Source organism: Sciurus vulgaris, assembly GCF_902686455.1.
Source record: "Sciurus vulgaris genome assembly, chromosome: 10".
Lineage (NCBI taxonomy): Eukaryota > Metazoa > Chordata > Mammalia > Rodentia > Sciuridae > Sciurus > Sciurus vulgaris.
In genome coordinates, this window is record NC_136470.1 from 59,531,798 (window position 1) to 59,550,739 (window position 18,942).

An 18,942-nucleotide genomic window follows, 5' to 3' on the forward strand; every position below is an offset into this window, starting at 1 on the left:
ACTGCTGTGGGTATTTAAATGTGCTGCTGGGCTGGGTCATGGTGCCACCTTGCTCCCACCATGCTCTCATGGGAGAAGAGAGCACCAGGCAGCCATTGGCGGAGTTCACTAAAAAATTCCTACATAAAATTCTGAAGTTTTTTTGTAGATATATAACTAATGTTGAACTGTATGTTTAATTCACTGATTCAATTCTTTTTTATTTATTGTGACTAAAGTTGCACATTTTCTTCTGAGCTCTGCTGAAACTGGAGCTCATAAATTGTTAGCACAAAGAAATTCCATATACTTTTTATCCAAATACACCTATTGCATTAGTCAGCTTTCCCTTTCTGTGACAAAACACTTGACATATATCAACTTAAAGGAGGAAATGTTTATTTTGTCTCATGGTTTCAGAGGTTTTAGTTTATGGTTGCTTGGCCCTGTTGACCTTGGACCTGTGGTAGCATAGTACCTCATGGCAGAAGTGCATGGTGAAAAACAGTTCACTCATGGTGAAAGAAGCACACGGAGCCACAGTCAAAGCAAATCACCGGGGAAGTCCGGTTTTATTTTAAAAATGCACACACCTATATAGGGCTGGGAAGAGGCTGATTGGTTGGAGCATGAAATGGGGTGAGAGTTGATTGGGAGAGCCTTGTTGCTAGGGGTCTGGGTAGGGTGTTGAGCGCCGATTGGGTGCAAGTTCACACCAGCAGGAAGAAGTTATGAGGAGTAAAATAAGGCAGAGAAGCTGGGCCAGCACCATGTTGGCACCTAAGGAGGGGGTGACCTTATACATGGCAGGTGGGAAGGAAGAAAAAATGGGAGAGGAAGGAAGTGGATTCCCAGTATCTCCTGGGATACCACCAGTGACGTGACTTCCTCCCCCCCGTGATAGGTTCTCTTCACTTCCCAGTAGTACCACAAGCTGGCAACCAATCCTTTAGCATATGAACCTTTGGGGAATATTGAAGATCCAGAACATAACGTCAACTGTTTTCCCCCTTTTCCTTTGTGGATGCATTTTATTCTTTCTCCCTATCTCTTTCTGTCCATTTATTTTGGAAGTTGATTAAACTTCAGAGATTATGCCTCTTTTATTGCTGAATCCATAGTATTATCTAAAATCAAGGACTTTTTCATGTCATAACTGCAGTACAATTCTCAAAATATTTATTTGATGTAATGCCATACTGTTACTACTTAACTGTATTCATTCACATTTTAGCAATTGTCCAAATAATGTCCTTTCAGTTATTTTTCCCTGCAGTCTTTTTTTAAATTCATTTTTATTGTAAACAAATGGGATACATCTTGTTTCTCTGTACATGAAGTAGAGGCATACCATTTGAGTAATCATACATTTACCTAGGGTAATAGTTTTTGATTCATTCTGTTTTTTTTTTTTCCCTCACCTCCCCACCCCTCCCACACCTCTTATCACGCTATACAGTCCCTCCTTCCTCCATTCTTGCCCCCCTCCAACTCCTCATTATGTGTCATCATCCACTTATCAGCAAGATTATTTGTCCTTTGTTTTTTTGAGACTGGCTTATCTCACTTAGCATGATATTCTCCAATTTCATCCATTTGCCTGCAAATGCCATAATTTTATTATTTTTCATGGCTGAATAATATTCCATTTATATATATATATATATATATATATATATATATATATATATATATATATATACACCACAGTTTCTTTATCCATTCATCAGTTGAAGGGCATCTAGGTTGGTTCCACAATCTGGCCATTGTGAATTAGCAGCTATGAACATTGTTGTGGCTATATATCTGTAGTATACTGATTTTAAGTCCTTTGGGTATAGGCCGAGGAGTGGGAAAACTGGGTCAAATGGTGGTTCCATTCCAAGTTTTCTAAGGAATCTGCACACTGCTTTCCAGAATGGCTGCACTAATTCGTAGCCCCACCAGCAATGTATGAGTGTACCTTTTTCTCCACATCCTCGCCAACACCTATTGTGGCTAGTATTCTTGATAATCACCATACTAATTGGGGTGAGATGAAATCTTAGGGTAGTTTTGATTTGTATTTCTCTTATTACTAAAGATGTTGAACATTTTTTCATATATCTGCTGATTGCTTGTAGATCTTATTCAGTGAAGTGTTTGTTCATTTACTTAGCCCATTTGTTGATTGGATTATTTGTATTCTTGGTGTAGAGCTTTTTGAGTTCTTTATAGATTCTGGACATTAGTGCTCTATCTGAAGTATGAGTGGCAAAGATTTTCTCCCACTCTGTAGGTTCTTTCTTTGCATTGCTGATAGTTTCCTTTGCCGAGAGAAAGCTTTTTAGTTTGAATCTATCCTAGTTGTTGATTCTTGCTTTTATTTCTTGTGTTATGGGAGTCCTGTTAAGGAAGTCTGATCCTAAGCCAGCATGTTGAAGATCTGAACCTGCTTTTTCTTCTATAAGATGCAGGGTCTCTGGTGTGATTTCAAGGTCCTTGATCCATTTTGAGTTGAGTTTTGTGCAGAGTGAGAGATAGGGGTTTAGTTTCATTCTGCTGCATATGGATTTCCAGTTTTCTCAGCACCATTTGTTGAAGAGGCTCTCTTTTCTCCATTGCATGTTTTTGGCACCTTTGTGTAGTATGAGAAAATTGTATTTATTTGGGTTTGTGTCCGTGTCCTCTATTCTGTACCATTGATCTACCTGTCTATTTTGGTGCCAATACTATGCTGTTTTTGTTACTATTGCTTTGTAGTATAGTTGAAGTTCTGGTATTGCGATACCCCCTGCTTCACTCTTCCTGCTAAGGATTGCTTTAGCTATTCTGGGTTTCTTATTCTTCCAGATGAGTTTCATAATTGCTTGCTCTATTTCTGTAAGGTACACCATTGGGATTTTGGAATTGCATTGAATCTGTATAGCACTTTTGGTAGTATGGCCATTTTGACAATATTAATTCTTCCTATCCAAGAACATGGAAGATCTTTCCATCTTCTAAGGTTTTCTTTAATTTCTTCTTTAGTGTTCTGTAGTTCTCATTGTAGAGGTCTTTCACCTCTTTTGTTAGATTGATTCCCAAGTATTTTATTTTTTTCGATGCTATTGTGAATGGGATAGTTTTCCTAACTTCTCTTTCCGAAGACTCATCACTTATGTATAAAAAATGCATTGGATTTATGAGCATTGCTCTTATATCTTGACACTTTACTGAATTCACTTATGAGTTCTATAAGTTTCCGGGTGGAATTTCCTGGTTCCTCTAAATATATAATCATGTCATCAGCAAATAGGGATAGTTTGAGTTCTTCTTTTCCTATTCTTATCCCTTTAATTTCCTTGGTCTGTCTAATTGTTCTGGCTAGAGTTTCAAGGACAGTGTTGAAGAGAAGTGGTGAAAGAGGGCATCCCTGCCTTGTTCCAGTTTTTAGAGGGAATGCTTTCAGTTTTTCACCATTTAGAATGATATTGGCCATGGGCTTAGCATAGATGGCTTTTACAAGATCTCAATAACACAGTCAATAATCTAGACTTATCAGACATTTATAGAATATACCATCCAATGAAGATTGGATACACTTTCTTCTCAGCAGCACATGAATTCTTCTCTAAAATAGACCATATTCTATGCCACAAAGCTAATGTTAGCAAGTACAAGAAGATAGAAATACTACCTTGTATTCTAACAGATCATAATGGATTGAAATTAGAAATAAATGACAGAGTAAAAATCAGAAACTACTCCAACACCTGGAGATTAAATAATACTCTATTGTATCATGAATGGATAACAGAAGATATCAGGAAGGAAATTAAAAAATTCTTAGAGGTAAATGAAAACAAAGAAACATCATATCAAAATCTCTGGGACACTATGAAAGCAATACTTAGAGAAAAATGTATTTCATGGACTGTATTCAATAAAAGAAGAAAAAATCAGCAAATTAATGTCCTAACACTATAGCTCAAAGTCCTAGAAAAAGAAGAACAGAGCAACATCAAAAGTAGTAGAAGACAGGAAATAGTTAAAATCAGAGCTGAAATCAATGAAATTGAAACAAAAGAAACAATAGAAAAATTTGACAAAATAAATAGTTGGTTCTTTGAAAAAATAAACAAAATAGATAAACCCTTATCCACACTAACAAAGAGAAGGAGAGAGAAAACCCAAATTACTAAAATTTGGAATGAACAAGGAAATATCATAACAGACATGAGTGAAATACAAAACATAATTAGAAACGATTTTGAAAATCTATACTCCAACAAAATAGAAAATCTTGAAGACATCTACAGGTTTTTAGAGACATATGAATTACCTAAACTGAACGAGGAGGATATACACAACTTAAATAAATCAATTTCAAGCAATGAAATAGAAGAGGTCATCAAAAGCCTACCAACAAAGAAAAGTCCAGGACCAGATGGGTTCTCAGCCGAGTTCTACAAAACCTTTAAAGAAGAGCTCATTCCAATACTCCTCAAAGTATTCCATGAAATAGAAGAGAAGGGAACCCTCCCAAACTCATTCTATGAAGCCAATATCACCCTATACCTAAACCAGACAGAGATACATTCAGGAAAGAAAATTTCAGACCTAAATCCTTAATGAACATCGATGCAAAAATTCTCAACAAAATCTTAGCAAATCACATACAAAAACATATTAAAAAGATAGTGCACCATGACCAAGTGGGTTTCATCCCAGGGATGCAAGGTTGGTTCAACAGAATGAAATCAATAAACGTAATTCACCATATTAATAGACTTAAAGTCAAGAATCACATGATTATTTCGATAGATGCAGAAAAAGCATTTGATAAAATACAGCATCCCTTCATGCTCAAAACACTTGAAAAAATAGGAATAGTGGGAACATTCCCTGTAGTCTTAAGATCTAATACTTTTTCTTTACTCCCCATGTCTCCTTAGTCTGCTTTAATCTGCAACATTTCAGTGGCATTATTTGTCATTCTGGACCTTGATGTTTTGGGGGCACACAGGTTGGTTATTTTTTATAGTTAGTTTTGTCTTTCAGTTTGGGCTCATCTTGATGCTTGATGACTGAAGTTTTGCAATTTTCACGAGTGCCAGAAAAATACTTTCCAATGCACTATATCAGGAGATATATAATTCTGGTTTGTTCCATTATTGGTAACATTAACTTTTAAAATTTTGTTCTTTTTAAGTACACATGACAGTGTAGTTTGATATATTATACATACATGGAATATAACATTCTAATTGGGATCCCATTCTAATTGGCATATATTATACATACATGGAATATAACATTCTAATTGGGATCCCATTCTTGTGGTAATACATGACGTCAAGTTTCAGTGGTCATGGTAACACTAACTTTGATAGTTAAGATCATATCCATCAGGTTTCTCTACTATGAAGTTAGTAATTTCTCTTTTAAATTAAATATAATTAAATATATTTAATTTAATATAATTAAATATATTATAATTTAATATAATTAAATATATTTTAAATTAATAAATAATTTGTAGGGAGACATTTTGAGATTAAATATCTCTTTGTTCATCAATCATTCACACACTAGCATCTACTGATAATATTCTTCTGAATCAGTTAATGATCTGTTGCAAAATGGTGGGTATTTTAGCTCTATCATTTCTTCTACAATTATGAGTTGACATTCAATTCTAAGAAATGGTTTTTTCTTTTCATTCATTTATTCATTTACTTATCAATGTGAACTCATAGCTTTTTTCTTTACCTTTTTTCAACCTCGGTATTTTTAAAGTGAGACTTATTGAGGTATGCTTAAAAGTTAGTAATTTAAAAATTCCCCCCAAAGGTTTACTTGTGCATCTTTTGCAGAATTATGTCATCTGTAAGCCAGTTTTACCTCTTTATTTCTATCCATGTGCATTTAGTTTCTTTTTCTTATTTACTGAACTGGAGCCTCTGGTACAGTGCTGAGTTAAAACAGTGAGAGTGGATGTCCTTGCCTCTTTTAGAGGAAAATCATTCAGTATTTCACAAATAAGAAAGATGTGAATTGAAGGATTTTTTTTTGTAAGTACCCAATTATTTTGAGGAAGTCCCCATCTTTTCCTAGTTTCCTCAGTTTATTTATTTTTTTGAAGTCAGGATAAAGGTTGGTATTTTGCCAAATCATTTTTCTGCTTCTATGAGATGATAACGTTTTTTGTTTGTTTTCTTGTTTGTTTTCAGTGTGTTAATCTGGTAATTTACATTTCCTATTTTAGATTCTAAACCATGTTTGTACTCCTGGAATAAACCCTGCTTGATCATAATATATTATTCCTTTAATATATTGCTGACTTATACTTGCTAAAATTTTGCTAAAAATTTTTTTCTGTTTCTATAGGAAACAATTTGCCTGTAGTTTTCTTCTCTTGTAGTAACATAATCCAATTTTATTTTCAGAGTAATTACTAACAATACCGATATCCAGTGCTTAATGAGCATTTCCCATCTACCAGACTGTTCTAAGTAATTTGCATTTATTTTCAAATTTTTATTTTGATATAATTTTAGACTTCATAAACAATTTTAAGAATAGTACACAGTATTCTCATCTACCTTTATTTCAGATTCCTCAATATTAACCACCAGCCACATTGACCTTATTAGTTCCTCATTCTCTCTCTGTCTCTGGGTTTTTTCATTTTAAAAATTCATATCTCTTTTAAGTTCTAGGAAATTTTCATATTTAGTTTACTATGTCCTTCTTTCCTTCATTTTTATACCATCTGTAGTTAAATTTTACCCTTGATTTTATTCTTCTGTGCAGACCACCTAAACATTATTTAGAACATTTCAGGTATTATTTCAGGGTCAATGAAATTGCCCTGATGCATTTAGTTCAAAAATCTCAAAATAAATAGCTTTTATTTACTGTGCTCTGGAAAATGACTTTTTATAAAGTTATGAAGTCCATAAGTTCATCCACTATGCTCCTTGCTCACATATTAATCAATCCATTCTCTGTTCTTCGCCCCTCTTGAAGGGATAGGAGGGTGACTTCTATGAACTACATCATCAGGACTGCCTTTTCCTCTGAGTATTTCATGTGGCCAATGAGGGAAATGGGTGGAAGTCCGAGGAGCAGAGGAGAGCAGGACTGGGCTGGTTTCTTACATGGCCATAGTATGGCAATGTTTGTTTCTTACTTAAAGCCATGCCTCTGGTCAGGCAGCCCTCTTTTATTCTTTTCTGCCCCCAGTACTGGGGATTGAAGCCAGTGCTGCTACATTCCCACTTGTTTTTGTTTTTATTTTTATTTTGAGATAGCATCTCTCTGAGTTGCTGAGTCTGGCTTCAAACTCGAGATAGTCCCGCGTCAGACCCACAAGTATCTGATATTACAGGCGTGAGCCGCCACACCTGGCCACAGCCCCTTCTTACAGCTACATAGCTCACTGCGTTCCAGTCACTGCTACTCCTCTGAAACTGTGAAGCCCTGGTGGTCATCAGCTCCCTCTGTGGTAAACAGAAGTGCTTCACCCTCCCTGTGCTCTGTCGTCCTGCCTATACCTTTGTAAACAGTGCCTTCATTTATTTCCTCTTTGGTTGTTTGCATTGTTTCCAGCCAGGACCCTGAGTGATGCATCCGTTCTCCCTGGTATTCCTGAGTGTTCCTGGTTTTACTCTACCTAGCCCCAGGGGTTCTCCAACTAGAACTTGACACTTCCTAGAAATAGTTTGGCCCTGAATACTTTCTGATTTTGATCAAAATTTAATCTGCTGCATGAATGATCACTTAGAAGTAGATTCACTCTGTAAGTTATTCTGAGGCTACTAATTGTTACCTGCCCCAGGGCATTTGAAATACAAGGGTTCATTCCTTTTTAATGTTAAGAAAATAATTTTTAGGCAGTAAATTTGGTATTGTCATAGTATCTTTCCAGTATGCCAGGACCTGCAAGTAGGAGAATGATAGGAAATAAGATTTAGTTCAACAGGAAGAAAATCTTGCTTGATCTAGTGTTTCCTAAAATACATACTTCAGAACAGTAATCCTGCAAAATGCTTTACAAATAAAGGAATGTTGCTTTCATGCAATGTTTTTTCGAAATGATGCATTGTCTATGCTCCTTGCCAGAAAAGGCATATTTAGCCAACTAAATCTATGAACAGTCCTCCAGTAAATAAACTGATTTTGCTTTGTTTGAACCATTTGTGTTTCAGGTAAGAGCAAAACTTCTCCGGACACTTTAGCTTTGTTGAGTCCTTTCTCTAGGGCATCACATAGAAATCTGTATAATGGACCAAATTTTTCTTTTCCAGAAAACTTAGATGCTTACGGCTCTCATGTGTAGGAAAATAGACTATATTTGCTATTAGACATTTTCTCTACTATTTCTGAATTTTCGTTATCTGTTCTTTTATTTAATGTTTGATTTTCCAAGAATTCTGGTATTATAAGGCACAATAAGTGTAGTAAACATACCCAAGAATATTATGCCAAGTCCATGCCTTTTCTATTGATTTTCAGTTGTTTTTTCTTTTCCATCTGAATAATTATATTTACTGGAGAGTCTTAGTCTAAACTCAATGGAAATATGAATTATAAATACAGCCTAATCATATGCAATTGTGAGTCTGTTTACTAATTTTGAATATTTTCACATTTTAAAACAGAATAATTGGAAGCTTAGGGATTATTCCCTTTCTCCTTCTCAAAAACCTGTTTACTTACTTTGTAGAAGCTTCAGTATGATTAAAGAATGATTCACCAGAATGAAGAAAGATTATGGAGAGGTAAGTTCTGTTTCCATAAAATGAAGGTATTCTAAACAGCCTTTAAAATAAGGGAACACCTTTTATTCTAATTAAAAAGTAGTGCGTGTTATTGTAAACACTTTTAGCAACAAAATATATAGTTGTAAATACATTTTAATATGTACTTTTAATGATTTGGAACACCTTTAACCACATACACACAGAGAGAAACATAAATACACTATATTGATAAAGATTAATTATAAAAATGATAGATGGTCATAAATAAGGAAGTTGGAAAACTGGGTCTCTTGCAATACTCGGTGACCCATTTTTCTGAGTGTGGAACTTTGAATGGCAGCTGCCTTGTTGATATGTTTTTCACCTCCTTTTGGCAACAAAACTTCAATTTTATTGACTTTAAAACTCTAATTTCTTGACAGGTACCCATCAAAAGCTACTCACCAAATTTCCTTTATTTTCAACTGCTTCACGTTTGTCAGAGCATTTCTGCTTAGTCTAGCTATCTTTCAAATTTCATTTTGATAACCCATCTCATTAAAAAGTACTACAGAGGCCTCATGTTTATTTATTGTTTAAACGTGGCTCATGAAAACATTATTCAAATCTCTGAATGCACTCACTAATATATTCCATAACAAACATACATCCATAAGCCTTTTTATATTCTCCATGTGCTCAGCCATCTATCTTTTAATGAAAAACTATCTTTTTTCTCCCTTGGCAAATTTTAAACATCTGTGGAGCTGTCTAATTCTGAGGCACAGACTTTTTGTGTGACCCTTGACAGCCTTGTTATATATCCCAATTACATATCCATGGAAAGGGGAATATTGTAATACAGATCACTTTTCAAAAATATAATATTAGACATCGTGAAGCTGTTTGGATTTCTTAAGCTAAGTTTTACAATTTTGGAGACCTCGATTAACTTTTTTAAGCCATTAGGCAATTCCATTATTGAGCCAAAGCAGGACACATCCTTCCTTGATCTCTGCCTGTCTACTCTGCTCTTGTCTTTGCAGCTCCTTACAGACTTGTATACATAAAATCACAAGCTCTAGGTGGAGAAGCCCTGGGACGGGGACTTGGTCTGGGTGTCCACTGGCTACACTGTTCTGAGAGATACACCTCCTGGGTCAGTCATAGAATTCGACCATTTTGTCTGCGTCACTCTTGCTGACTTTGACCTTCTTTGCATTCAAGGCCAACTACTGAACACTGTTACTGTTTTTGGAATTGCACTTTATGAACCAGCCAATGTTTGTGTTCTAGCAACAGGATGCTTATACCTGAATTTCTAGACCTGAGACCCTTTTTCTCTTCAGTGTCTTCTGCATGTTACAGTGGATAACATTGCAGAATATAGTTTTAAACACTAATATGCAACAATAGAGGTGAAGATAACATATACCAGGAATTAAACCCAAGGGCACATTACCACTGATTCATATCCCCAGCCCTTATTATCTTTTATTTTGAGACAAAGTCTCACTAGGTTGCTTACAGCCTCCCTTAATTGCTAAGGCTGGTTTTGAACATGTGATCCTCCTGCCTCAGCCTCCTGAGCTGCTGGGATTACAGGTGTGTACCACAGTACCTGGCCAATATATTTATTTTGTAAGCATTTCTTTTCTAAGAGTTTCTTAAAGGCCTATCATTTTAGGGAACATATTTTTGAAAATGCTTTTTAAACAAGATTAGATAAGAGGATCTTAGTGTCTCTTTCAGTTTTATAGATTGATTCAGTGATTCACAAGGAATATTCTGGGGAAAAGTGGAAAATCTGTTAGTGTTTAGCCCACTACTCCAAAGACTAGGGAAGCACCACATTTTCATTACTAGTGTGATGTTTTCTATAAAGGAGCAAAGAGAAAGCAGAAGACTGCCATTGTGTTATTTTTTCTTTATTAGTGAAAGATATATACAATGTAATATTTTCAACCACTAAAATAAATGAAACCCTGTTATTTACAACAACATAGAGGAAATTATAGGGTATCAGACTGAGTGAAATAAGCCAGGCACAGAAAAACTAATACCACATAATCTCACTCATTTATAGAGGCTAAAAAGTTGATTCCTTAGAAGTAGAGATTAGGATAGTGCTTACTAGAAACTCGGAATAGGAAGGGAGAGGAGAAGGAAGGATAGAGAGAGGTTAGATAACAGGTACCAAAATATGTAGACAGGAAGAATTAATTTTAGTGTTCTGTAGTCTATAACAAGGTAGGGTAACTAGATTTTATAACAATTTGTGATATATTTCAAAGTAACTAAAAAAGAGGAGTTCAAACTTTCCCTGCACATAGAAATGATATATGTTGGAAGAGATGGGAATGCTAATTACCCTAATTTGATCATTATACATTGTATACATGCATTGAATTATGAATCACACTGTGCCCCATATACATGTACAAATATCGTGTTTCAATTAAATTATTTTTTTTTAAAGAGAGGGAACTGTTAGAGAATAAAAATAGATTTACAAAAAAGGCATTTGAAATAAACCTGTCCTTTTGGCATCATTACCAATATACAAAAACTAATAAAATAACCAAGGGTGCTGGATAAAATGCATATTCCAGGGCTCTGCTTCGCTGGGACCTAGGGTGTTAAACGAGTATAAAGTATATATATATATACACTTTATAATATATATATAATATATATATTTTATAGTATATATATATTATATATCACACCAGGAATTAAACCCAGGGGCACATTACCACTGATCCACATCCCCAGGCCCTTATTATCTTTTATTTTGAGACTAGTGCCTTTGAGACTAGTGCATCTTAGACCAGTGCCACGTGGCATACTCATGCATACTAACTTTCAGTTCTGACACTGAGACTCAGGGGTGGCAGTTGAGCTTGTTTTCCAGGTGGCTCCAACATAGAAAGACTTGTGCTGGCTGGGGAGAGACCGGCTGAAAATCAGTTAGCCACTTAGTCGTCCAGTAGACATCTGTAACACATACTCAAAATTATTAAGTCTTTCTTCCATCATGTCTCAAAGAAAACACAACAAATAGCTGAGCACCCCTGGGGGTTGCTTACTATTCATCCATCGATTTAGTATACTTTATTTTCATGTGAATTCCTTTGTGAGGAAAAACCCGGATTCCAGAGATAAGAAAGATTCCTCCTAGATTAATTCACACCTTGATTTAATCATTCATCTTTAAATTAGACTCCGGTATTGACAAAAATTCAAATACCAGAGTATAAAGGCCTGGGGGATTTTTCTTCCCACGTTACACAACAATTAGTCTACTGGTTTCGAGACTACACCACATTTCCTGTTTGTAACTGAACAAAGTACACACAAAAAATTTTAAGAAACAGAAGAGAAGAAAAATAACCTGAGACGCTGATAAAGAGAAGTTTTAGTGTCATGCTGCTTCTAACTTAACAGAGCAACATTACTTAAGAAAAAAAGTTTGTGGGAGCATTTTCTTTATGGCTACATCAGGAGGTCTCTGAAAAAAGAAGCATGTCAGGTAAGTGACATTTTTCAATTCTTTTGTTCCATTTTTATGTCTCAGTATTCACTAATTTCCAAGTCCTAACTAAAAGATTCTGAATATTTGGAAAGTGAACTAGTGAGCACAATTATTATTAAAATGGGCAATAAACGTCAGTATAATTAGAAAACATTTTGAAATACATTACCAAGTATAAATTGACCATTGTCTCTTGAAAGAAAAAATAGTGAGCAGTGTTTTATAATATACAGTGTGTTGTAGCTATTCAATAAGTATTCATTTAAAATTAAGCCATTTGAAGTATTTGTTATTTTTAAAAGAAATGTTTTTATTTTGAGCATGCATATTATGCTTTGGTTTAGATATAAAGCAGGAGAGGAGTAACTACATTCAAAAGTCTTTAGAAATCAGATGCGATAGTGTTTTCTTAGTAATCAATCCAACTGTCAACATTCAGCGAGACAATTTTAAAGCAGTCAGTGAAAATTCAGTCTCTTGTGCAATGCATCATAAAGTTTGAATCAACATAGATTTGATCCTTCGTTCCTCCTGTAGTCTTTATGTACATTTCATTTCTTTAACAAACATCTTTTTGCTTCAGAGAAAAAAATGCTATGACATAAAGTTGGAGAATTGTGAAATATAAAAAAGAAAGAAAAAAATCTTACATATTTTTCATTGCTTTAAAAACCACCAATATTATGTTGTATTTCCTTCTACTTTTTAAATTTTTTATACATTCTATGTAGTTTGCATTTCATAACTGAAATAATAATGTGCACAAAATCATGTATCCAGTTTTCTTCACTAACAAATCTAACCACTTCCCTTTTCTTATAAGCCTAGTCATTTCAAATGAATTTACAAAATAACATGTATGGTGTTAATTACAATTTTCTTGTCATTCATTTATGTTTGGACATGTATGTTGTATCAGGTTTTTACATATTTTAAATGACAGAAAAATGACCAACTCAGTAGTTTCTTCTGCATTAAGGAACATTTTTTCAGGAAAGATAAGTAGAATCAGAATTACTGAATCACAGATTATGAGCATCTTAAGTCTCATTATTGCCAAATTACTTCTCCAAGGGTGATGCAAATTCCCTCTTATCCTAGCAATGCTCTTCCTTAACAGGCTGGTCTCATTTAAAAATTTTCATAAGTACAACATACAAGTCCATTATATTACTTTGATTATATGCATCACTTTGATTATCAAGAGGTTGAGCATTGGATATTTTGCATGGATTTTTAAATATATTTTTAGTTGTAGATGGACACAACACCTTCATTTTATTCATTTATTTTTATGTGGTGCTGAGGATGGAACCCAGTGCTTCACACGTGCTAGGCAAGTACTCTACCACTGAACCACTAACCCAGTCCCTGCGTGGATTTTTAATAGCTTATAATTGTATTATCTGTGCGTTGTCCAATTGTATCTTTTGCTTAACTGTTGTGCATATAGTACTTTTCATATTAATTCATGTGGGGCAATCACAGAATGAAGATATCATATATTTTAATTTCTGTGAATTTGCTTCCCAGAGTTTTGTTTGATGGATCTTAAAATCAATTGATTAGATAAATCACCCAAGGAACATAAGCTAGCATGTGATTTTTCACAGTTCTCCTCCTTCTCTTTCCCAGTTCATAGCTTAGCAAAGAACAAAAGCAATTGTTCCAATTTGCTAGTGCCCAGCAAGAAAGAGACAGAGCAGTACTATTGCAACTGCCATGAGCTGCTGAGGGGAGCGTGGGAGGGTGAGAAGGCCAAAGGCTGAACGTGACCTTTCACTATTTCTAGGACTCATGATTCTAAATTAAGAAGGAATATGATGAAATTTCCTCCACAGCATTTTGTAGTTCAGCCTGTCCCTTCAGGTGTGATAGGGGAACTCCTCCATGTCAACTGAGACCTTTCACAATTTCATAGAAGAGATACAAACTTAGTATTTACCCTGTAAGCCTCAGAGACCTTAAAAGCCCAAACCAAACAATATGAAAGAAGAGAACCAGACTGTAGTATGTTTCCAATTGAGATAAGTAAGATAAAGAGAAAATAAATTCAAACACACACACACAGCATAATTATTCTTAAGTAAGAAAAAAGTATGAAATGAAAGATGCAAACCCTGTTTTCCTTTTCCTTTGTAGTTCTTACATCATCAATAAATGTACTGCTATCACAATTTATACTATGCTTCCACATTCACAAAATAAAATCAGCATCAGCTGAATCAAATGCTGAAAGCAGTTCCTTTAGGTTATTGTTAATTTAATTTAAATAATAATTTACAATTTAGTTTACACATTGTTTTTTAAAACAGGATTCTTTTTGTCTTAACTCAGTTTTGTCCTTCCATAAGCCTCCATCGAACTTCTTTGAGAATGAACCCTTTCTCTTAAAGACTAAGTAGGATTAACTTATGAAGCATCTTTATATATATATATATTTTTTCGATGTAGATGGAAGAATACCTTTATTTTATTTATTTATTTTTATGTGGTGCTGAGAATTGAACCCAGTACCTCACATGTGCTAGGCAAGTGCTCAACCACTGAGCTACAGCCCCTAAATCATCTTTTAAACTCAGATGTTCTTAAACTAAAGATGGATAAAAAATGAAGTTCCACCATGTAATTTAAGTCATATTTGACCCTAATTTTAAGAAAAGCCAATTCAGGAAAGATTGTCACTTGAAGGCTACTACTCTGAGAAATGTGTGCAGAAATTGGTAATTGATAATAGAACTTATTATTGTATAATTTTCCAGACATTTAAAATTTTATTTAATTATCTTGGCATTCCTAAATTAAAAGTAAAAGAAAAAATTAACAGGGTTTACTTGAAATATTAGAAGAAATATAGTAGTTGAAGTATTTTGTGGGATGAAAGGTTCCATGCAACTATGCCCTCTTCAGAGTCTCTCCAAGGTATTTCTCTAATAAGAAAACAATAAGTACATATATAAATAAAATGAAGTAGCTAACTACAGACAAAGAGAAGATCATTGACAGCAGGGCTTTTGGCAGCTCTTTAAGTCCAATAGGATTTCTGAAGTTTACTAATCTCAATTAAAACTTAATTGTGAAAGCAGCACTGAAGAAATCTTAACATACTGTCTTAAAATCTGCCCACTACCTCACTCCCATGTGTACACTTTCTTAATTAAATTCCATAAGTACTGATGGAGAAGAATCATGATGTGTTAGAAAGGGGTGGCCTGACATCACATAGATGAAGATATGAACTCTGGTTTTATAGTCAGCTTAGTGAGGTTCAGTGATTTGCACACAACCAGTCATACAACTAGTTAGTTGACCACTCTCATTCTTTTTCTTGTATCATTTGAAGACATTTCAAAGCCAGTATTTGCTATTTTCTTTTTCCCCAGTACAGCCCACTCCACAATCCATACCATGCGCATCTCAAACAACCCCCACGCCCCCGTTCATAATGGACATTCATTAAGATTGGTGGCTTTCTGATGTTGCATTAAAAACAGTATGTTATTATAAGAATCAAACTATTAGCCCCTGGCAGTTGAAAGCTAAGTAGAAACTTAAATCATGATTTTCCTAGCTATAATTTGCTACTAATAATTTCTCAAAGTCTTTGGCTTGTTAACTGTATGAATTGTTGAATTCAAATTGCGTGGGTATTCTTAACGAAATTGATAAAAGTTATATAATTGAAAGTAGCTACAGTTAATGAATAATGACGCTAAAGATTGCACTTGTTGGGCAAGAAATTTTAAGTACTTGGTGCATCCAGTGATTTAAGAGACTGTCCTGTCCTAACTAGATTCCCACAGCGTAGAGAGACATTAATTCTGTATATGGAGAATTCCTGAGTAAGGGGACTAGGGTGTGCGTGTGCGTGTGTGTGTGTGTGTGTGTGTGTGTGTGTGTGTGAACATTTACACGAAAATGTCCACCATTTAGTTACTTTATATCTGCTCTTGTGTGTTTGTGTGTGTCTTGTTTTGTTTTTCAAAGTTGGAGTATTTATTGTTGGCAATCAAAAAATGTGGAAGGTATCAAAAATATCATGAAATACAAAGCTTCTAATTGAAAATCCTCCTATTGAAAACTCAGTTCACATTACTAAAGGAAAAAAAAATCTTGGAAAACACAAGTGTTAGGAGCTATAGACTGCTAAAATCGGGAGACCCAGAGACCCTGCTGAGCTGCTCTCCACACGTGCCTAGCCACTGTACCTATTAGAATTTAGCATGGGTTTTTAAAAGGCCTCCAATTGCTTATGTGAAACAGATTTGCTGTTTCAATAAATGATAAAACACAATCCTAAAGTACTGCACTCTGTGGTTCAAGTTCTTGATTTAATATTGTTGAAATATTCTATGAAAGTTATTAGAAATTTCCTTAAAGTTTTCAGTGTAAAATGTAGGCTTGTGATATTGATTTGGTTGTTTCTTTGTAGCTGAGAGCAAAATTATCTTCTTGTAGCAATTAATGGACTATTATAACTTTTCAAAGTCTCCCTTTAGTGGAAGAGAGAAAGTAAAATTTCTATTTGAAATATAATTTTGTCTAAATGATAGGATGATTTATAGCTGGATTTAGTGTAATTTTAAAAATAAGATTAGGGCTTTCTGTTTATCTCCTTGAAGTATGACTTTTTATATTGGACTATATTTTATTTACCCAAACCACAACTATTTATTGAGAGTATGCAAAATACTAGATGAAATAGGAAATGGAAAGAAAAATAAAAAACACTAACTAGAAAGGAGATTGGTTTTATTAGTTCTCCCAAGGACCACTATAAGTGCTAAGGATTTGCTATTATTTTCTATAAACTTATTTGCACTTCCCCTAGAAATAGGGGTAGTAGAAATGCATAATAATAGTATAAAAGATAACCAAATGAGTCCAGGGTAAAGGAAAAGTAAGGATCAAGGTACACAACTGGGTATGAAAATGAGAGTTATATAATACTAGAGATTCGCTTAAGAAGATTATAAATCAGAGATGGATGATCAGTTACAATATTCACATGAGCCTTAAGAATAAAAATGTGCCAGATCCTGAGAAGACACATGGGTCCTTAAACTTGAGACCAAGCGATGTATTAAATGATGACTTCTAGTCCTTAGTACACTATAATTAACCAATTTAATGGCAAGTTTCATAGACTGCTTGTTTTTCTTAAAACATATATTATTTTTCCCTGATAACAAAGGCAGAAAATATGGAAAATGGAAGAGTAAAGAGAGCAACAGAGAATTTTAACTTTTATTTTCTGACTACAACCAGAAGTTCAACTCTCTGTTGCCACCTTGGGGCAGATCATGTGCTTTAGTGGTCTGTCAGAAGAATGTGGTGTTGACAGTCTCTTGAGAAATTTTGGGGACATAACTGGGACTGGTAAAATAGGAAGCCATCCAAGAAAGCCCATTTTACTTCCGTTTGGTGGAAAGTTCAGGGAGCTTTTTTCAGGCAGGGTCAAAATTACTTTCCAAAATCAATCCTACACCCTTTTCACACATGACGAGTAAAAGCAAAGTCCCAAAGTATATGCTGTAGGAATTCGATGTACCATTTCCTGCTGGATTATTTCCAACTAGAGTTACAAGTCCACATTGCCAAAGGTAAACTATTAATACATCAATTAAATGCTTAATTTTAAGCAATGCAATGTTCTGATCAACTTTATAATAAGTTAGTTGTAACATATTCTTAGGAAAGCTACACTACACTATATTATAATTTATAAATTGGATCATATTTATCTTAACTGCTGGATTTAAAATTTTAAAAATAAAGATGGACATCTGACAAAAAACAATTGGGGTTTAATTCTTACTCAAGTCATTCTTTCTCTGTCAGTAGCTAGACTGAATAACTATTTGGGCAGCCACTCTGGTTTATAAAGGAAGAACCATGTTACCACTATATAGAAAAACATTCTTGTTGCTCTTAGTAGGATGATAGAATTTAACTAGTACAGGTAAATATTTTGGATCTTAAGGAAAAAAGTTGAAAAGAGAAGACAATGAAAACATATGCCCATTTTATGCTTCTCAAATTATTATGTAGTCTGATAGGAGAATATTTCTACGCACGCTGAGTCTCGTGATTGACATCTGGTTTTATGCAACCATGTATGTCCTGGGTTCTCTCACAGAGCTCAGTTCAACTAGTGGTAGTTTCCAAATAACTTTTCCCAGATAATTTAGTGACACTAGACAAACTCCCAAAAGAATATGAATATACATATTTACATTTATAGGGGTCGACACTGCCTCTAGTCTATTCAGATGGCCAGCTATTAGCACCAACTTCCTTATTTCAAGTTTCTTGGGAAACAAATGAATAACTCACAGTTTTCTTGGTAAATATAGATTCAGGGCAAACAGAATTAAGGCGTTGTTGATAAGTACTTTTTCCAAAGTCACAGTGACTTAATGAGTTACTCTTCTATTGATGGGCATCCATTTCCCAACTACTGGGGGGTACTATTCATGGGCATCCATTTCCCAGCTACTGGGGGGTAGATCTTTTCTTCTCAATAATGCTCAAGGTAAATGGAGGGGAATCTTCAAATCATTCTTTCCTGGGTAGTAGATGTGACTAGACCTCATACCTAGTCAGAACCTTTCTGTTATTTTTTTTTTTCCTGACACACGTGCAGTGAGCAGCTACTTTGTGTTGACTATGATGCAGAAATAATAGTAGAAGTCTTACCAGTAAGTTAGTAATCAAAGT

The 18,942-nt window shown here is 34.6% G+C and overlaps 1 protein-coding gene across 5 annotated transcripts in view; it reads left to right on the forward strand.

Annotated features, from left to right (window-relative positions):
- Positions 1–11,676: 11,676 nt before the first annotated feature.
- The window catches only part of TRAT1 (T cell receptor associated transmembrane adaptor 1), a 37,867-nt gene continuing 30,601 nt past the window's right edge, over positions 11,677–18,942 (forward strand). Inside the window, exon 1 of one of the 5 annotated variants that reach the window (XM_079101448.1) lies at positions 11,677–12,219. Coding sequence is in view for 3 of the 5 variants with exons in the window: in XM_079101446.1 (XP_078957572.1) it covers positions 12,213–12,219 (7 nt within the window). In the remaining 2 variants the exon portion in view is untranslated. The remainder of the gene's footprint in view (positions 12,220–18,942) is intronic. The other 4 variants (XM_079101446.1, XM_079101447.1, XM_079101449.1 and 1 more) reach the window with 4 other exon arrangements.